This window comes from Bombus terrestris, chromosome 10, assembly GCF_910591885.1.
Source record: "Bombus terrestris chromosome 10, iyBomTerr1.2, whole genome shotgun sequence".
Taxonomy (NCBI): domain Eukaryota; kingdom Metazoa; phylum Arthropoda; class Insecta; order Hymenoptera; family Apidae; genus Bombus; species Bombus terrestris.
Genome location: NC_063278.1, coordinates 15,568,203 through 15,590,613, shown reverse-complemented (window position 1 = coordinate 15,590,613; position 22,411 = coordinate 15,568,203). Strand labels below are relative to the sequence as shown.

General features: G+C 33.0%; 2 protein-coding genes and 1 long non-coding RNA gene across 9 annotated transcripts in view; 1 reads left to right on the top strand and 2 right to left on the bottom strand.

The window, feature by feature from the left end:
• Window positions 1-536: 536 nt before the first annotated feature.
• LOC100649817 lies at window positions 537-2,297 on the bottom strand. The gene is made up of 3 exons (XM_003398588.4): window positions 1,768-2,297; window positions 1,232-1,353; window positions 537-1,134 (listed from the first exon to the last, which is right to left on the bottom strand). Exons 2-3 carry the CDS (start codon window positions 1,266-1,268, stop codon window positions 638-640), a joined length of 534 nt encoding a protein of 177 aa, XP_003398636.1. The 5' UTR covers window positions 1,269-1,353; window positions 1,768-2,297; the 3' UTR covers window positions 537-637.
• A 5,852-nt stretch (window positions 2,298-8,149) lies between these two features.
• Window positions 8,150-22,411, top strand: part of LOC100647109 (tachykinin-like peptides receptor 86C) — a 48,031-nt gene continuing 33,769 nt past the window's right edge. For 3 of the 7 annotated variants that reach the window (XR_007225342.1, XR_007225338.1, XM_048409140.1), the window contains exons 1-3: window positions 8,166-8,310; window positions 9,655-9,746; window positions 10,132-10,755. Coding sequence is in view for 1 of the 7 variants with exons in the window: in XM_048409140.1 (XP_048265097.1) it covers window positions 10,461-10,755 (295 nt within the window). In the remaining 6 variants the exon portion in view is untranslated. Of the gene's footprint in view, window positions 8,311-9,654; window positions 9,747-10,131; window positions 10,756-22,411 lie in introns of all 7 variants that reach the window. The other 4 variants (XR_007225343.1, XR_007225339.1, XR_007225341.1 and 1 more) reach the window with 4 other exon arrangements.
• LOC105666181 lies at window positions 13,899-16,691 on the bottom strand. Its single transcript, XR_007225344.1, has 2 exons — window positions 15,503-16,691; window positions 13,899-15,313 (listed from the first exon to the last, which is right to left on the bottom strand). It is a non-coding gene; the product is annotated as an uncharacterized LOC105666181 (long non-coding RNA).

Below are 22,411 nucleotides of genomic sequence, written 5' to 3'. Positions count from 1 at the left end.
GTCCTGGAAATAAAGTAAAAAAATTCTATATTTGCAATATGTTTCAACCGTATCATGATACAACTGATTGGAACGGTGATTTCGTGCAGAATCTGTTATATTTGTAATGTTTTCCAATTTTAATACGGAGCCGATTGCCGACATTTCTGAAATAATTAATTTAATAATTGGAACTTAATGTTTGTTTCGGCGTTCAGAATACATACATCTTCCAAAAATCGTCCCATGAATTCTTTAACACCCGATTACAAGCAAAAGGGAACCGGTGTGTATGTACAATTAGTACAGTGATGACTGAAGGGTCAATTTATCTTGAATAAAATACGGATAGAGATGCAAACGACAGAAGCGATAAGATTAAAATTTCTGTTTGAAAATGAACAATGTCTACGTCATACTGTGTTACAAGGAAATGAACGAAAAAGTGGATAACGATGTTGAAAAATTCAACGGAAAAGCAATAGCTTGCAACAATTTATATTGCTTACTTTTTGGTTTAATTTTATAATGATTTATAAGTAAAAAATCTGTAAGAATACATTTTGTAATGAAACGTATATTTATATATAACAATAGAATATTATTATCATATTATAAAAAAATCAATTTGATCTCGCACAGATAAATAATGATTTTCTTAATAAAGGCGTTTTACTGTCGTTCCAGCTGATTCTTCTCGAGTACGACGCTCAAGCTCATCAGCAGCGAGTACACCTGTAACACGACCCACTATTCTACCAATTACCGAGCCAGCCACTGTGCCAACTGGACCAGCTATGCAGGTACCAACCGCAGCACCAGCTTTTGAACCAACGTGTGACCCAACAGTCTTCCCTACTCTTTTTGCATGTTCCACATCCCTCAGAACTTTCTTAAGATATTTGATTGTTTCTTTAATACGTTGCTTCTCCTCGGGATCGCTTTCAGCCTTACGGCATTCTTTCAGTTTATCGATGGCATCCTTTATCTCATTGACTCTCTCGCTTGCGTGACTTTCAATGCATATACCATCGTCGAAAGAGGAAACTGTACAGAATATAGATTCTGATACACTAACTACTCTTAGTGTAGTACCCGAGTGTTCCAAACTGTAGTTGATCCTGTCTGTATAGGGGTTCCATGCACCGGGTAAACCTTATGCGTCGATATTAGTACGAGGATTAGCTTGTAAATAGAAAAATCATTTCTACGCTAAAGTTAATAATATTTTCATTCTCGTGTATAATCTTACCGCCTCGTGCCCTTCGCCTATTGTGAATCGGACTCATATTTTGTATTCCGACAACACCTTTTGCGTCCAAATGCTCGACAATTGTATCAGTGTTGGATATTTTGATATCCTTTGCGCCCACGCTATAATTTAAAAGTAAAAAATGAGAATCACGTTGAGGTTCGAATATTTGAAAGCCACAAAATATTTTTCTGGTTTAAGTCCTTATGAAAAAAAAAAAACAAATTATGAAAAGAAGAAATTGCTTAAAATAGTACTGGCAGTTTTTCACGAATATCATGGAAACTAAGCGATACCACTTTGTATGTATATGGGAAAAAGTTATTCAAAATATCGATTTCTACAACATATTAAAAAATCATTACAGTTAGAGAATAGTTAACTTTTCATCATATAAACTATTTTGTAAAACGTATATTTCTTACAATTACTTCCACTTCAATTTTTCACATAATAAACTTGAGGAAACATGTATTATAGTTAATGATATTTGAAATAAAAATTCAGGTGCTTAGAGGAATATGTTGTATACTTACAAATAAGATAATGATGCTTTGGAAATTAACACCACAAATATTATACTATATATTATAAAATACGATTGGATCGCCACAAAATACAGAACTGTCAACTAGACAAGAATACATAGTGCTTGACTTTATTCGACCGTTTATCTTATCTGACAATAGACAATCTGAGTATATGTAGAAGCGAACGTGTGTGATTGCGAGATACAGTGATTTGCAGGACAGTTGTAGCGATTGGCGTTATGAATTAAAAATTCAATTAATATCGGAAAAACGTTGTTCAAAGAAAACGAATTCTATTTAAAATTGAAATAACTCTATTATGCTTTTAAAAACGCAACAAATAAAAATTCAGTTTCGTTTTTGAAAAGTGTCTATTAGTTGTCCGATGACACTATTTACTAAATTGGCCAAAAATTCCTTTGGGATTCCATTCCTGAAAAAATCTTTTTTAAACAAACATACGGGCATTTAGGGGAAATAATACATAATAATAATTGATTAGTACTACCAGTCCTAGTAAAATTAATAGCATACTGAAAACTTTAATCTTCAGGAATTGACAAATGCATTTCGCTGTAGATTAACAATCAACAGACAGCAACAGGTGCATGCATACATAACTAATTGAACTTAATAAGAATAGGATAAATACGCATTAAATATAAACTATTGGAAACTCTAAAAGATACTGTGAATATATCGTTCTGTAGACCTTAAACATACTACTTCAGCTTAATGTACATAGAAAGTGGAGAAGACTGAATAATACTGAACAAGTTCCGTCGAAGAGTTTCCCAGAACCAATTTTGTATGCATTATAGTAATGAATTTTGAAATCGTAAAAAAATTACCGAATTATTATTTATTTTCAAATATTAATAACTATAGAAATATATCTGTTGAGAAAATAAAATCTGTGCTATAGTTTAAGGTGGAACTGTAGAAAAGCTGATTATCTTCCAATCTCGAGGATTTTTGGATATGTCGTAGAAATCGGTATTTTGAGTAATCGGTCTTTTACTACTACTAAGCAACGTTAAAATAGGCGATTCTTTTGAAAGTGGTATAAGTCCATTTTCCTTCGTTTTGAAATATCGAAGAGTTTACAATCTAGTTTACGAGTCTATATCGATTGAAAAAGCCTGATAAGCTCGACTTAGTTTCTTCATGTCTTTATAAGTTTAAGTAGATGTAAGTTCATTGTACAAATAGTTTTTCTGAGAATTAATTAGACCAATATTTTTTTCAGGCTCGTGAATGGACTTACACCAGTTTCAAACTTGGTAAACTAAATACATTCATTAAATTTTAATTATTCAAAATATGCTTTATGTTTTATGCTCTAATTCACTTTTGTTGATAAACATTAATACGACGTTTGAAAATAAACAGTAGGAAGCTGAACAAATTAAAATTATCGTAATATTACTATGCCAGACTGCAGTACATACTTGTATCACTATCAGATTCTACTGTTGGTATAAAGTTATTTAGTGAAAAAAAGGCAAGATAAGCACAATACGTAATATTTTCTTCGATCTTAGATCTTGCGATTCGACACAAGCTAACCGATTACAACATAATCTGTAACACGATAGATACATAGCAAAAAAAAAAAAAAAAAAAAAAAAAAAAAAAAAAAAAAAAAAATACTTTTCTCTAAGCGTATTTTTATCTCGTCAAAATCAATGAGGTATCTCCTATTTTAAATACTGTTCTGCTTTTCGATCACAAATGTTAATAAAAAGACTCTGGCACAAGCATAATATTTTTTCATAAGGACTTAAGCTAAAAAGATGTTTCGTGGATTTTGAATATTAGAGCTTTAACAGGATTTTTAAAGGTTACACGTGGCATATCCAAATATCTAACACTGACAGAATTGATGAGCATTTGGAGGCAAAAACGGTTGCCAGAATTTTAATTGCCAGTCATAGTCAGTTATATCTGTAGGCAAGGGGAACCAGAAGGTAAGATTACGTGTGAGAATGGAAAAAATATTATTAACATTGGCATAGAAATGAATTCTATATTAACATTCATGCACGAAGTCGGTCCTATTAGTGAGATAGGAGTTGCTGGAGGCGTTGGTGCACTTGGTGGTTTACAAACGGGTGTGACAATTGATGCTAGCTGTGGCCCACTTTCCGCAACGGCCTGCGGCGCAGTTGGTTCTGTAGTTGTGGGTTCCATGGCAGATGAATACGTTGCCTGTCAACTCGTGCGTTCTTCTGCCAAGTGATCCAGGATTAGAACACGTCGATCCAGAAAATTGTTTTTATCCGAGAGAAGTCAAAAACATCTTTCTATAATATGATAGTAACATTCTGTCATTATTTATAAATATATCTTTCATTAAAAGATGCGTTCTTACGAACTTTGTATTTGTAACCCACCATAAAATTAAGCCAAAGCAAAAATGTGGGTCAAGGTTTATTTTCTAAATTATAAGCAATCGAATTCAATTTTAATACCAAAGTACACAATGTACAGAAAGAAATTGGCTGCAAGAAATATTTATACATATCCTGATCTTTCAATGATGCGTTTTGTCATCAGGTTTTACACTTTCATACTTTCATAGTATTAAATTTATCTAATTGTATGAAAATATATATAAAGGTACGTTAATTTCTTAAACATTGGCAACACTCACAAAAATCTCGCTGTCTGGATATTGGAACAAAGTGCTTACATACTTATTTACAGGTTACTTAAATTAAGGAAAACTCAAAGTAACTGTACCAGTCTCTGCCATAGGGCTGGTAACTTTGTGAGTTTATGATGCGTCGGCTGCTATTAAAGGTGCAGAAAGAAACTTTGAATTCTTCTTTTATCCAAGAAAATTTGATCCAGTGACTGTTAACATATAAGAGATAAATAAGTATATCAAGATAAATTTGTCATCCTAATATCTTATAAATTATAATTCATGATATTTTTATACTATAACAATTATTCAGTCAACACATAATGCATCCATTCAAGAACTGTTAGGGTAATATTTACCTATTTATTATTCTTCAGCTCAAACAGTTTAAAATATATATCTGCATTCGATAACAAAACCTTATTCAATAAACACATGCAGCAAAAGGTAATGTGTTAAGAAAAACAAAAAAAAAAAAAAGAAAAAAGAAAAAAGAAAAAAAGAAAAAAAGAAAATTTCTTCCTGAAATCAAAATTTTTAATACTTTTTTCATCGTCATTCTCTATCATTCTACAACGATTATTCTTATTACTGGGAAAATATCATTTCGTCACTCGAAATATCCCTCGTCTAATCGTTTCGTGACATATGTTCTGTTTTCTCTTTTCATAATTCTTCATAACAAACCTCAGTTCTCAGTTCCCTGTGAAATCGTGTAAAACCTTCGAGGTTGATATTATTTCCAGTGAAATGTAAACACGTGTTAAAAAATCGTACAACTATAAAAGCAAAACGTGTAAAATAAATCGTTTAAAGTTGATAGCACACGTTAAGAAATATCGTGTAGAAAATGTACCGCGTGAAAAGAGTTCCAGAAGTCTAAAAAAAATAAAAAAAAATTGCGGTACCAAGAAGAAGTATTGTTAAATTTTAACGAGAAACTGTGTACAAGAAGCTTACCTTTGTTCTTTCGAATGGTGCAAGCAATTTAGAGAAACTTTTAGTTTTCGAATTACTCAACCGTAAACATTTTTCTCATTTTCCTCGACCACTACTTCGCTACTATTATTTCGTTTTAATCGAGATTATTTTAATTGAATCACTACCGATACTGGAATCGTAGATAACATTGAAATGAAGGGAAACCTTTCCTCATTTATGCCAATGAATTACTGAAACAAGGTTTTTATATGAAGTAAATAGAGCAAGATTCCAATCTTTCAGAGCCGCTCGTGTAAATCAAATATTAATTAAGTGGAAGTATTAATCGTTTCATTCGAAGTTTCTCATTTATCTAATACACGCGTATCTGCGTATTTAACATAACGAAAGATTTTAATTGAACGACTTGCTTTAAAATTCAGTAAACGATGGATTCTGTTGATAAACCTGAAATATGAATAATATGTTTATTTTCATTCAATAAGGCGCAGCATAACAAACGGATGAGATTTTCTTGATTAATTCATTGAGCCAGCGTTGAATCAATGAAATATTTCATTTCATAACCTTTCAATTCAATTAATTTAAATTCCTCTTTGTTAACATTGCGATTGTTAGACTGCGGATATTTATGCATCCACAGGAAACATGCAAATGTAAAAATATACAGTCCGTGCACATGATATGCAAACATACATAAAATATGTACAATAAATTGCTCATTATAATGTTTAGTAGATGGAATAAATCCCTATATAAATTTCAGTTTTTAGTTACATCGATAAAAATACAAACTTGTACAAATAATCGCAGTCTAATGACTGCGAAAAAGAATTCCAAGGATTTGTTTAATATATTTCGTGTCGTTTCTTCTTCCATCAGAATATATTATATTTTTATCAAGTTTGAAATCATTTTTGTATTTAGAGTAATACGTAAACTATTTTTCTTCAAAGTCATAGACATTTTCTTCTTCTGTGATTGAACCACCGTTGGATGATAATTGGTCATGTTATGGAGTTTTCGATTTAAATATCTACGCTTCTGATTCCACCCAAGTATCTTCATAACAGAAAATCTTAAGGGATAGGTGATAGCCACATTGCGAGTTCAGAATTATGATAGATTCCTCGTAACGTCGATGAGCACTTGGAAATATCGAGTGATAAAGGATCTTAGGATGTGGATATTCCTGGCAATATTTCACCACAGTGTCATGTCCGTATCCATCTTTAAAGTCATTTGCGCGCACTATATCGACATAACCATTGAATACCTTGCATACACTTTGTCTTACTGAATTTGGTATATTTAACCCTCAACTAGAACTACCATACCAGTCAAATTGACTGGTTTTACAATTTTATTTTAAAATTCCTACTTCACGTTATATTTTTTCCCGCAATGATGTAACGACTTTCGCAACGATAACTAAAAGAATAATATAATGAATTTCATTTTGTTTTTTGCGTATTCAAACTGAAAATAATTTTGTGTCAAGGCTACTTATACTGGTTTATCGAACCTCAATTAACCAGTTTCTTCATTTTGTACAACTTTCCGCACGTTTTTAAAATTTTTATCGCGTATCAGGAAAGTTCCGGATCGATCGCTGGATCGCTTAGATGCTAACACTAGAAATACCACAGCGGTCAAAATGACTGCATCTACAATTTTATAAATATGTAAACCCTCGTTTAAGGATCATGCTCCCAGATGGATTAATAATACCAAAAATATACTACATAATATGGAATTGCTTCTGTGAGAAAATAATAAATCAACAAATATAAAATATTCTATTACTACGTATTTTTTAAAGACCAGTCATTTTCATTAGTTTTGGTAGAAATAGCTTCGTGTTAACTATCGGTAGTTCTAGTGTTAAATAGCGAACGGTGTCGAAAACGATACGATATCATTACCTAAGTGAACGCATTATATCTATCATATGTATGATAAGCGATCGCGTTAGTATTACCATTGAAATATTCCGCAAAACGTAAACATCGAAAAATATTATCTTATCGGACCTTTCCTCGATAGCGGAGACGAATGAATCGACCAATTACTATCGGCATGAATGATATGTTCTTTTTTTTTTTATATTCATCCCTAAGAATAGCGTGGCGGTTTGTTGGTTTAATTAAATCTGGGAAATAGTATACATAGAGGATAACTCAACAAAAATTGTCACTCGAATATTTTGAACTGTGAATAAAATATGTTTAGAAAAGCCGCGTAACTTGGCGATGAATCGTGTATGGTAAAAGAAATACTACCATGTAAAAAGAAACTCAGATGTACTTTGGAAAAAAATGACGCAGCGGTGGCTTTGTTTTATAAGCATTGCTAATGAGCTTAGTTTAAGAAGATTGCATATTTGTAAAATATAAAATATTGCAATATTATAGAACAGATAATAGAAACACGTAATTTTGAAATGATTAATGTTCGTTTAAAAGAAGAGGATTTTAATACCTGCAATGTAATTTTTTAAATCGTATAGTGGTAGAAAACATATCGAGAATCTATTTATTAGGTTTTTATACTGTTAGCTGTTTATACTGTTTACTATTAGCAATCGTCGTCTCTCACGTGTAATCGTGAAGCGCGAAAATCGATGAATTTCCTGGTATTCGATAACAATTTGCTAGTTTATCAACCGACACCAGGCTCCATAATACAAGCAAATGAACGATGTAGATGAACAGTAACGAAAAAGCTATCGGTAGAAGACGCGAAGGCGCAAGTCATTGCGCACGCATCTTTGAATGAACGCGATTTTGAAGCTTCAGTTGCTCCAATGCAGTTCTTGGGTATGCACGGTTATCGCAGTCTCGCATTGTTAGGCTGATAGACGCGTTTTTTGTGGTGAGAATGTGAATCGGACCTATCGACAACCATGTCGGGCATTATTAAATAAATTTTCATTTAAATAATTATCTAAACAGAGGGTCAGTTGTTAGTTGGGATAGTTTAAATAAAAAAATAGAAATAAATTGCTCGTCATATTAATATATCAATGAAATTAATTATTCTTTTCAAATACAATTTTCTTTTTCATTTATTAGTTTTATTTATTTTTTATTCGTTATTTATCGATCGTCGAACAAATTCGAATTTTTACACAAATATTTCCATCAGGGAGATTCCTGTACATTGGAATTTGTAACTTTTAATAATGTTTGTCAGCTATGATAAACACGGCGAAACCTCGAAATATGATGGATATACTTTCGAATAATTTGTTGGAAAAGCGAGTAGTTATAAAAGGCGATTTATTTATTGAAAAATAATCTTATTAATTTCACGATTGTTTCAAATGAAACGGATACAAGAGAAAGCGAAAATCTATTTATTTACATAATATCATTTGCTCTCCGATTAAATTCAAATGAAAAATAAAATCTGCAAATAAGAAATAAGAAATAAATTATCTTTGGCATCGTTTAAATGACTTTTATTTAAATAGGAGATTTAATTCTTACTCGCAAAATGAAATGTTCTTTCAATTTGTTATTTATCGTTTCATGAGTAAATAATAAAGCTTTGTCCAACAAACACATCGGCGATGATAATTAGAAAATAGAAGCGGGCGATTCTAGAATTGCGCGTTTGTAAATGGCATCGCCAATAAATGATTTCACGCGCCTGTGTGTAATTTGAAAAAAGATCGCGTTAATTGAACGAATTTCAACTATACTTGCGCAAATGGATAAAAACGAGTGGAACCTTGTTGGAATAAATATCGTGTTACCTTTTCTGTATTATAATTAAGTTCGCTTTTAATTGGCGCTTATCTTTTTATATTTGCACAGTAATACGAAATTTTACTAAATTATTATTACTTTATTAAACAATACCACAATCCTTCGATATGATGTTCCGATTTTTCCGATTACTGCGTACCTCAACAAGTCTCAAACAATCTTTATCAAGTTTATGTTACGCGAAAGAATCTTAATCATTATTAAAATGAGGTTTTCAAATTAGTGTAACTGTAATTGTCGTGATTATTAACACAACTCTGATGTATAAATGGATTCGAATGAAATCTCACAATATTAAAAGTAGAACAAATCTAATAATTTGTAATTATTATTTGTAGTTTCAACTTTTCTTAATTTGTAATTAATTATTGAAGTACAGTTATTTATTTCAAAGTTTATTTGATTAAAATGTATGTTCATTTCTAAATTGTTAATTATTAACCGTTGCTTACTAATTGATTCGCTAGTTATCGTACTACATTAACAAAAATTGTAATAATATTAGAATATTAATATTAATATTATTAGCAAGGATTCTCAAGGATAACAAATGCGCGCAATCACTCATATGTACGTGGTGGATACTTTGCTCGATTCCTATCAACGATACATGAATATTAGTAAGATATATGAATTAATAGCAAACCAGTGATGAAAAGCAGTGTGTTTGTTTTTTTGTAAAAACAACAGATAGATATCGTATGAAATATTAATTGTTTTATTCTGGTTTATTCTTATTGGCATTTACACTGGTATATTCAACATTTTATTTATACGTAGACAACTTAACGAGCTGAAAGTAATGAATTCGTTAAATGACAAAACTGATATAACGTTTCACATTTACGGATTCCAATTCTTTTCTTGTATATTATTTTTTCAAAGTAAATTTTATCGCAACACACTTGTTTCTATCGCGTACATCTTTTTCTGCCTGTTGCGTTCGCCGTCGTCATTTGTCACTCTGAAACCGCAAACTTATTAGCTCGTACATAATCTTTTCAGAAACAGCGGCGCTGTGTATTATTTTCGAGATAAAGCCGTATAAAAGTGGAACTGATAAAACAAGTTCGCCAACAAAGATGAGTTCTTGAACAAACTTTGGAACTATCCTATGCAATACACTAAGAGAAGATGTTCTGAATTGCTACCGGTAACGATTAGTTAATACGTAGATTTAACGCCACAACGATTTGAAAAGGGGAAAGACAACGTAAATTTCACATAAATTTACGGGAATTCACGTAAAAAGACGAGAGAATTTCACCCAAATTGTTCGCATCTGGATACTGTTGTCGTTCTTAAAAAGTGCTGGTTTTTGTCAGGCTCAAAATATGGACAACTTGTTTTCGTATGGCTTGTACAACTGCAGTACTATAATTCTCAGACGAGACATCACAATCTTGTTGATGTTAAATCGTAGCGAACTTCTTAATATATTGCAAAACGCTTTGGATAGTTCTACGGAACGGCAAGTTCTACATGATGCTTTTTTAGATTGTTTATTTAATTATCAAGAGCGGCCGTTTGACTTATCATGGTGGCAAAAGTTGTTCTGGTCCCTGATATTCGCTGCAATGCTGTTGGTGGCAACCGGTGGCAACATCATCGTCATATGGATCGTACTTGGTAAGTGATCCTTATTTTAGCACAATCGAACATTGGTAATTCGAGCCTTAAGGCAAGAGCTAAGAGCTTCCAGTTATACATATATAGGTTTCCATTTAACGAAGTTATCGAACAAAAGAGCTTTAACTAACGAGTATTCGACATACAGAAGTTTTGTACAAAATTTCGGTTATATTCCTTTTTGCAGAAAATGTTGCAACTTTAGTTATTTAAAACTTCCTCTTAGAATTCATTTTATTCAACGCAAAAGTTAAAGACGCGTTGGATGATAGCAATTATGTGTTCGACTGACGAAGAATCGTTAGGTTATGGTCGAAGAGCGACTTAATAGATATACATACGGCCTGTGGCGTTTTATGTCTTTTCTTTTATCGAGACAGTCATGATCGTCGAAAGAAAGAAGACAATATCATAAGAACGATTCCTGACATTTTGCGACACGAAATTAATAGCAGGATCCGAAATACTTTGAATGACTTCGAATCTGTATATGTGGCAACAAATTCGAGTCACTTCGAATCTAATTCGTATCTTAAAACTCTTGAAAGTTTCGATCAGTCCTGAATATTAATACAAGTCTCGAGTCTTTGAACTTTAAAGTCCCTTGAGTATTAATCATGTTGGAAATCGTAATATTCGATACCCTTGGCTTGAGAATTCAAGAGTGAGAACGATGTTTGAGGAATTTTGTTAGTGGAGGCTTTACGCTACTTATATTATTGAAACACAGACAAACATAAAGTGGTTCAAGGAACTCGTCGATCAACATTTTGACGACAGAGCGACGACGATCAAAATTCCCAAGTTGACCAAGACTCAGAATACTTTATAAAGACTCAAAACCAAGCTTCGAATTCTGTTCGAGGTGATTCGAAGCGATTCGAATTGTTTTCTTCTTATTATTTCTTTCTCGTGCTATCGCCACATATAGCTATACGCTCACCAGTTGCCGAGTTACATTATTAAACGACATTATTAATTACATACATATCGCTCATTCTCTATAATAATCCATAAGTTCGTGTCATTTCAAATTTTCAAACTCGATTTTCTCGCAGACTAAGCCTTAAATGAAAAAATTTCATTCCATATCTTGTTCTTATTTCTTCATAATATCACTTCATGCCCGCTTGTACACGTTACTCGGTCGCACTCTGTATACGTACATAGATAGATTAGATTCTATGACGTGTTAACATTTATCGGATGCGTTTAACAAATGTCGATATGTCTAAATATTCTATTAAAGGAAACTATGCATTTATGTTCATTGTCAGTGTGCACACACACTGTTCGCATACTGTGAAACAACATGAAAATGAATCTTTTTTTTAAAGGATGGAATATGCGTGGATTCGTTAGCTTCATACAGTTTCGTGTCGTGCAGCACCGGGCTACAATACGTCTGGATTAAATTGGCAATTTCTATTTGGCACTTGAAGCCGATATTCGATTTGTAAAAGTGCTAACAAAGACGAGAGTGAAAGTACGACTAACCAATTATGGAAAGCTTTATTTTACATAGGCTGAGTTTAGTAAATAATTGGGCCAAATTACGATACTGTTCCTATTGCAGATAGAAAGAAATTGTGGAGGAAAATTTTCCATTGTTTATCAAGCTCTATCATCATGCAGTGCGATTTTTACACAAGTGCATTCAGACAGTTGTTGAACACAATTGCACTTCCTTTTTTCAATGGAACTCTGCAATTTTGTTCGCATTAGTTGATTCCCCGTGCCATTCACAACTCAAAAGTATTACGGTAAAATCATGAAAAATTCAATACTTTTCAAAATATGTAATTGATTTTCGAACATCTACTACAAATGCTTCCACTATTGCATTCTAAATATTCTCTCGCTCGTTTTCTTACATTTATCCAACACTCACAATGAAACAGTCCCTTTTGATACGTTTTTTCATGTCACCAACGAAAATAAAAGGTTCTGTATACAGTCTGTTTTAATAGAAAAAAAAAATTCCACAAGGCGTAAAGAGGATTTTAGTCACGTGAACGTGGTGGCAAGGCTGTCGGATGTCAAATCATTTTCCTCCATAGATTGATATTAAATATCTCGTTATGGTGCGAGCGTTATGAGCCGGTGCTCTATGCCGCTGATAATATTTCAAACAGTTTCGCGTCTCTGGTGGAACATCACGTGGCAAATCGGGTAATGTGAATTCAAGGAAATACCGATTTCCTTCAGCATATAAAGTGTTATAGGAAATGGAATACGGATTGATGAGGCACGTGTTAAGAATTTCGTATCACACATTGATGCTGTACCTATTGTTTGTACCTCTTGTATGCTGTAGATTTTCCGTGATCCAGACATTCTCGCTGCATCGCTTAAAAACACCATTATTCGTTAAAGTATATTCGTTTGTCGGTAAAACTGTTCGCAGAAAATTTCGTTCCCTGCAGTCCTGTCTTGACCCTCACGTGTACCTACGCCGTGACAATTTAACACGTTTCTCACGTTAAGATGACGTTATTCCGTCATTTGTAGAAAGATTAATCTAAAGCTCTGTGACTTTTATTTTTCCCAGATGAAATATATATAGTGACGAATGACAGGAATCTCAAAATTGTTGATACACTGTAAATCGCAGTTACCTTTATATTCAAAGTAAGAATATGGTAGAGGTTCATTTATGGTAATAATTTACGGTAAAAATTACAGTTTATTACTAGAGTGTCCACAGACAACCAATAATATTATGAATATTTTAAAATTTTTGTTTTAGATATAGGCTTCCATTATAAATATTTCAAGATTTTCAACGGAATGCATTTTGTCGATAAATATTGGCAATATTGCATTCACAATACATATTGATCCTTTTAGTTGAAAACTTTGAATGATATCCTTCTGAGGATATCTGAGGATATCCTTATACATATATTTCTTATTTTACAGATTTTCTTTCGTTCGTCTCTGTAGAGTTAAGGACAAAACAAGCGGCAAAAGGGTGTGGCAATATTTGTTACGCAAAAGGGCCCCGTGTGTCAATTATACCCAATTCTTACGTTTTATCAAGTCCTGTTTTATCAAGTTTACTTTATTGTTTTATAATCGTTGCACGACGGTTATGTGCTCATTATACAGCCCCGTCGGGAATAAATAATTTTGCGATAATGTGTGTTTTAAGTGTCTCGGATAATTCAGACAGACGAATGTAAATATAAAGTTCTCCAAACATTAAATTTCTATTTTTAGTAACATTTTTCGCAACACAATTTTTCTGCTATGCAAAAAGAACAGACCAGACGAATATCTCAATTACTTGTAATAACGGCTAATTGTTTGCTTTAAATCTAGTTAACAATATAATTCAGACTAAACTATAATGTGTCGAGCAGTATTAACTTTTCGATTTCAAACTTCGGAAGAACATCATCCCAATATTTCATTTACACGTTACGTATGACACTCAATATGCGTATCATTTGAATTTCTTTTTAATTCATTTCCGAGAATGGAAAACAGACCGCAGCCCTCAACCTCGCTGTTCTCGATAGTACGAAGTATAATCCCGACTAAATTAGATAGGAACTGGGAAAGAAGAAACTGATTGGTCGGTTGATCCAGTATTATCCAGTAGTGTTCGTTAATACCAATTGGTAGGAAATTCAACGAGTGTCTTTAAAAGCCACAATAAGATAAAAACGAAGAATAAAAGTTGTATTTGATATTTGTTTTTTAATTATTGGCATTTAAAGCTATCGAGAGCACCTCAAGCTACGAAGAGTATAGTGGCTTCAAAGTTGACGACATATGACCGACTTATGTTGACGACTTATGTCACAAAAAAGCAAACTATGATGACGTAGAGATGATTCTGTAATACTTTTCAAGAGGAATTGAATGGAAACTTCGAAACATTAGGAAAAGTCGGTTTCCAAGTTACGTTGTTCCATAACACTTAACGTGTTTTCTGTGTTCGATATTATGTCGCCTTTTGACCCAAATATCTGCAATCTGTACTTACTAAGACGATCGATAAGAATCGTAGAACCATACTTTATGATAAAATCCATATATCCGAAGTATTTTTATTGGAACAAAATTTTAATCAGCGCCTGATTAATCGAACGTTTACTGGTTGAATCTAATATATTGCATCGTGAGCTTCTATTATGTGAACGAAGCATAATACGTAGTGAGGAGAATTGGTAGACTCTTATCGTATAAACCTCGATTTAAACTGTTTGACCACCGATACGTTCAGACAAATGGAGTTCTACTGTACTATTAATCCAACTTTCACCAAAATGTGCTATAGTCTTTTATTCGAGATTCTCGTTCAATGGTACATTAGCTCTTAAACCTGTCGACTTACAGGTAAAAAGTAAAGCGAAAGAATATCATAGCTTACTCTATGTTCTATGCTATGTATGTGTGTGTATGTGTGTATATGTGTCCGGAGTTTCATACCTTCTTATGGCGCCATTATCCCTTTGACCATTTACTGTAATTGATGATGGAAGAGCGTTGCACGTCTTTCGTGAATCGTGATTCATAGCTGGCGTTAGTATTCGATTCGATTCGAAGCCTATAATCAGCGTAGTATTCAATTAGCATTTCTCGTAACTTGTACATCTTATAGAACAACACTCTATGGAATTTCCGAGTTAATATTTCTTGCAATTTATGACCCTGCTCTAATTAAGTGAAAGCCGAGATTATTGTGAAGCAAGTGCATCGTGTTAGTTCACTGCGAGTGTTCATAAGCAGAGCTTACACGTATTGCAGTCGTTTCCTACAACTGTCCAACTGCTGGAATACGGTGCGCTGTACGATCTCCGTTTTCTTGCTAATAAAGATTCATTTTTGTTCTTAGTTCTTCTTTTTTTTAATTGTTTGGAAATCCACCATACCATTTCCTATAATCCGTGATGTAAAATAAATACAATTATGCAGATCTGTCACTGTAATTGCAGATGTTAAATACAACAATTTCTTTCAAGCTTCTAATTTTGGAGATTATGTGCATTTCTTGTAAACGTTTAGGCACTTTCAGTTGCACGTGCAGCATATTTTTCTGTATCGATTGTTTCATAGTAATATAGATGCGTGTTCAAAAATTCGTCAAATGTGTGTTAATAGATACAATACATGTACATATCTAAATGAGTCTTTAGAGGTAAGGACAAGTAATGATGTTTTGATTTAATAAATAATATTCAAAACAACAAACTGATTACAATATTGTCGCACATCTTATTATTATACTCGGCTCTCGACTTCCCGATTCACACTCTCCGGCTTCTGCACTCGCTCGCTCTCGCTTCTCAACTCACACTGCACGACTTCTCAACTGACTAACACTGTCTTTAGCATCCCTTTGTCTTTTCCCGCTCTATCGCGCACGTGTTCTGCAAACGGCCGTGACCAGGGTCATGCAGGCCTTTTCCACGAAACTATTCACTTGAAAAGACCGACGACACATTGATGGACCCAACGATGCCGCGGCTCTCGTGACATTGTTTATGGTTCGGCCGATATCTAGGCCTTTTGCCCACGATACTACATACATGAAACGCAATCACTGTGCACTGTAATATTCATTAACATCCGATCCGCTTAAATATGCACAATGTCCGCTTAAACAGTGCATAAACTCTTTTCATTGCTCCCTTAAATTTCATTGTGTTTAAAAAGTTTGTTACGAAAATAAGAAGCTATAATTTAAAAATATTTATTACGAATTGTGACATGCTGTCGATATGTTGAAATTCCGATTTAAAAATAATTTCCCTTCCTTAAAGGTGCATTACAAAATTGTCAATAAAAATCGCCACATATTTGTTCCTTTAGATGGATCAGTACACTGAACAAGTGCTTGTATGTAATGTCGCCAAGACGATATTGCGAACATCTCTGGTGGATGGTATTATAAATACTGACACAATTGTCAATACACAAGAAAATTGTTTCCGTCGACTAAAATATTGCAATTCATTCAGTTGCGTAACATTTGCATTGCAGGGAAAAAAAATGAAAAATACATCATTTTTATCGCTAAAATACTTTTACCATTAAATATCAATTTTTATTATTAAAAATATCTCTGTATCTAAACAAAATAGATATATTTAAGTGCAAGTAGAAATGAAAAGAACCTACATACATATATACAACTATACATATTGATTTTAACGAAAGCGATGAAGATTACTAGTTTTCTATACAGGATGTACAAAAAGCTTGAGGAAAACTTTAGAAATGTGCAATATTTTTTTAGAGCGATTTAAAAGCGATTAATTTTGGAGTTATCAGGTGTTTAATGTATAAAATTATAAAACTTCAAAATTATAAAATTATATGTGAAAACGTGTGCGTTGAAATGAACTGGGAACAAATTCGATATATTCTACAGATGCAGTGTGTTATTCGTAAAAACATCTCGTTATTTATTGTTTATTGAGCTTATTTTCATAAATCCTATATATTCCTAGAGTTCATCACCAACCTTTTTGCAAACCCTGTATACAATATGAAAGTCTTTAATGTGATTTTAATGGCTTCTAGTTTATGCTTATATGTATGCGGATGGGAACAAAACACATAATAAGAAATACGTCATTTTCTTCTACTCCTGTAAAATACAATGCTTCATCAGGGCTGTTTAGTAGGCTTTTGTATGCATTTATTGGACATTTGTTGAATTTCAGATTCAAGTACGATCGATATATTTTACATCGAAAATTCAAATGTATTCGGTCCAGCGCGGCAGCAGGTGTTTTGCCGCAAAAAGCTGGCAGCACAAGGCGCACACTTCGTATCGCACAGCTCGATGCCGAAAGGATTAATTGTTTAATTTAATTTATTAATTGATCCGAGAAAATCCCTTTTACAAGAAGATAGTGAATGTAGCAAAAACAGTGAAGATATATGATATGCAGTAAGAGAAAGACAAATATCGGAGTGACACAGTCGCTGTAAGGTAATAGGACAAACATGTGATTAAATATATCGTAAAACTATATATTATTATAAAACTATTTATATATATATATATATAATTCACTAGTGCTCTACTCTTAGATTAGCTAAGGTTACATAGCCTTTCTTCCTGAAAAGTAATTATACATATAAGCCGAATTATATTTAGTATATTCGTATTTTGTCGTAAACAAGAATTGTTAATAGACGGAGTATGTTCTTCGCGATGATTGAAAATTCCAGAGACTACGAAAGCTGTTTCAATTCACCTAAAAAGATACTGGGAGCAAGTAATTTTTTCTATTTCAAAGGGTTTTCAGAACAGACAGAAAATCGAAAAGGACGAAAATTACAGATTTTTAAAGAACGGTAGGCAATTGTTGAAATTGCGTAATGCCACGATATTTCATGCAACGATGCTTCCGAATTCGTTTGGCACGTCGTTCGCTAGTTTTTATTAAACGATTCACATTTACGCAGATTGAGTAGTCATTTTCGAAAATAGGCGTTAGTGGGCGTAATATGATGCGTATTCCAATAAAACATTGTGGCAACTTCCTGAATTCCGATCGCACGATGCGAAGGTAAATATTATATCGACTTTTCAAAGTTTGAAAACTGCGTCATTCTATACTGATCGTACAATTCAATAAAACCGATTTAGAAGTTTCAATTGGATGTCTGCGACGATGAAATTACTTGCTGTTTACAAATATTATACTGCTACGTTTTAAAGAGTAGAAATAAGAGATTGCTCGCAGGTATGCATACAAGGAAAATTGGAACACTGGATGTATTCATAAATGCGTGTCGATACTTCACCGTTCCGAGTCAACACATGATGAAAATGAATAAAACTGCCGTGTGAGCGTATCGCACTCTTGCGAGGAAAGTGACGCAACTAAAGAAACGCGATTTTGCAGATATCACTATAAAAATGTTGCAAAGACACTTCTCGACCGACTATGAAAATCTTATTCGTTTATCTTCATCGTTGCGTTGCGAATAATTGGCAGTTCGCGACTTTGAAATTGACCGTATGATAATGCGCGCGTACAACTTAGCGAATGATTTGAGACGTACTCCGTTCGAAGGTTTGAATGATTATCTACTGAACGCCTAAAGTCTCGAACTCGCATCCTTCATCTCCTTTCACAAGGGTAGGTTACGCTAAATTTTATTCCTCGGTGGTGATCGAACACTGATCAGCGAAGAGTTAGTTAACTTTGTAGACATTGGGAAACTTAAACATTTAGGGGAAATTCAAGGTACTCATTTTACGATATTTACGATACGTCAGTTTGCCATCGAGGTGCCAGAAGAAACTTCGAATTCGTTGATACTATAAAATTAATGCTCTGCTGGCTACAAATAAAGCCATATGTAGCAATAAAACGTATAGAAACATAAACATTCATAACTTGGCTGGTAGAGACACCTTAGCTGCGTTGCTCTTTCTGATTTATGTGGCACTGTGCTGTATCCTACAAATTCGTCTTCCTGTTAGTCGTGTCCTGGCTAGAAGATTGATATTCCAGTGTTGAGAACTAAAAATGGAAAAGAAAACAGAACAGTTGAACCTGTTTTATGAGCAGTTATTCTTCTTGTTCGTTAATTTGATTTAATTATATGTAAAAAAAAACAAAACAATTTTATATACTTTTATAATCGAAGAGTAGAGAACTACAAACGGCGACATTTCCACATAAAACCCAGTTTTAATTAGAGACGAAACGATACAACCAACTTAAAGGTCCATTCGGCAAATTCTGATAATGATCGGCAACTTGAGAAACAGCAAATCCCGCTTGTCTGTACAATTAATTTAAAGGGACAAAGCATCGAGTAACATCAAAGTGGCGCTCCAAGTGTCGCCTTTGGTTTTCGAGTTGTGGATGATTAATGAAAATGTTCAAAGCGTCTGCGTCATGCGTTAATCACCGCGCGTCTTAATATTCACTGCATACTTGACTGAATGTTATATGTGTGAACATTATTCAAAGTTTTTCCTTAAACTTTACTCTTTTAATCTTTAAAAGATCATCGTGGTCGGAATTGAAATAATATACAGAACAATAAGAAATATCCATTATGCGTACTAGATATTTTCTATTTCAGATAGTACGATGAATGATGCTGTCAGAATTCGAAAAATAAAATTGCCTTCTAGTCATTCGTATCGAAGAATAACAGAATCTAGAATAAATACAAATGTTTCTAGTAAATATTCATATATTCGTACAAGACTTTTCAAACTTATTTTTCTTTAATGTGATATCAAGTTGTCGCAACTCAATCAATGTGCGCTCAATCTGCACTATTAAAATCACAATACGTATAGTATTCTACATTCCTCTACCAGAATAATAGACGTATTTAAATTAATTAGGTATTCTTGGTAAATATATTCGTAACAGTTGTTTAAATTTATCTTCTCCTACTGCGATATTAAATAGTCGGAGTTTAATAAATATTTGCATTACTGGGATTCATTCGCTTGACTGAAAACTGTAAAGTTAAGTAAGTCTTCCTACACGTTTCTATTGTATCAATTTACTTCAAGATCATCTTGTCTAAATATTATAACTGATAATATTACTGCATGCAACTGGATGTGCTAGATGAACTTATCGTATTGCAGTCTTTTCCTAGTTTCCGCAAAATAATTTTTATAACGAAACGTATCATCAATTACAATTGCTCATGCTAGTATTCACATACAGTTTTCCTATTGCCTACTAATATTATTTATTTACAGTATTTGACAATATTAGATGTACCTTTATAATTTAATATGTCGGCTATAGACCTATAAGTTTCAGTTTATGCAAAGTGAGTTTTATGACTCCAATTCCAGATCTTAATTTGCCACGATGATCGATGGATGTCATGTTGTTGGTTTTTCGACAAACAATCATGTTACAAATTCCACTTTTGCATCGAGTGTAACAGTTTATTTGTTGTCAAAATAATTTGCATTATTGTTAGACATTTAATTTAATTAAAATATTGAATTTGTTCAAATACTGAATTAAATTATCTGTAAATTGTATTTTTTTATATTAGACATCGACTTGATATTTCTATAGTAGAAACAAATCAACTGAGGTTGCCACCAACAAATGCGAATTTTTGCAAAACAAAAAAAAAAAAAAAAGAAAGAAAAAGAAAAAAAGCGGACAGTGTTCGTTCATCCATGTTTTTCACGCTTCAGAAAGAAGTTATCAGTTTTTTTAAATTTTCATTCGGTGATTACTTTCTTTTGAAGAATGAACAAACGAAAATTTTTATTGGACCAATGTGGACAAATTACCGTTTGTTTCTTCGTAAAGATTCGCATTTTGGAGTACCAACTTCATCGAGTTCAGAAACAGTTTCTCTACGTTCTGTAGCAAATTCTTTCACTCTTATACGTATAACTGCTTCAACAGGCTGCTTTACGTTCTATAAGATTTAAAAATTTGCAAATAACGTGGGAAGAGAAACCTATGGAACTTAATTTTATTTGGTAGACCTCATCAGATATGATATAATGATATCTATTTAAATGAAATCGTTGATGTAAATTGTCGATGGAACTTATGTAATTTTGTTACGTATAATTCTGTTATGTAAATAACTCCCAGAAAGTTAGGATCGTAAGAGCGTAACGTCACGATACTTTTGGGTTAAACCAGCGGAAAAGTTGTACTAACATTTAACCTAATATCTTAGATATATATTTAGTTAAAAAATATGTTCGCAGTCAAGGGGTTTCTATAATGTTTAACACAATGTATATCTCATTTAATATAACCAATATTGTCGATAGAATTCTACTAAATTATAAATTCTGCTGAATTATAAATGGATTTCACTTAATTGCCTTACATAAAGCTTTGATGCTTGATACATATAGAGAGTTGAGAAATTAATTAATACAAAGGTAATTGTACAGGTTGAACAATGTGGCAATGCATCATGCATCGATGCCTGGGTTTCATGACATGTTACAGTTTATAGATCTGCATCGGCAAATCGGTATCAAAATTAACTTGTATCGATGGAGAAATCGGGATACCAAATATAATTTTGTAGGAAATAAATTTCCCTCATTTGATTCTTCATAAATATGTGCATGCTTCAGAAATCGCTTTGCTGAATAATTGGTGTGCAATTGCAGTATTAATTTTTAAATCTTCCTAACTCTTTCCGGTGGCTAAAAATCTTAGAGATGCAAAACATCTGTCTTCTTGCACCAACTGCATCTCTTATCAATCCATAGGCGAATTTTATTCAGCAGATGTTGAAAAACAGAATCATCCATACGCAAATATTTTTTATAATCAGCCGATTCATTCGTTTTTTCGTCTTTGTAATAACGCAAACGGTTAGACGATTTTCTTCTTTAAGTTAACCATCTTTTCGCCCATTTTTTCCTACCATTTAATCTTTTATTTCTTACGATAAACGTACCTTAACGATAATACCGTACCGTACGATAATAATGGAGTTGAAAAATAATCAGACATTTCGAAATACGTGTTTCAAAGTTAGTATCACGCCACAAACTGAGAAGAATCGGTAATGCGGAGGTAAACTGATGCAAATTTCATGAAACTTAAGTGTCGATGCATGCATCGCAATACGTTTCAACGCGAAGAGCGGGATTAAGTCATTAAGAATAGCTTATGTCCTGCAAATCTCCTTTAAACCTTTATTCGAT

Bases quoted from the DNA above. Each gene is read 5' to 3' on its own strand.
- LOC100649817 (XM_003398588.4), bottom strand. From the start codon at position 1,268: ATGAGTCCGATTCACAATAGGCGAAGGGCACGAGGCG. The intron at 1,135-1,231 runs GTAAGATTATAC...TCGACGCATAAG, and splicing joins TAGGCGAAGGGCACGAGGCG to GTTTACCCGGTGCATGGAAC.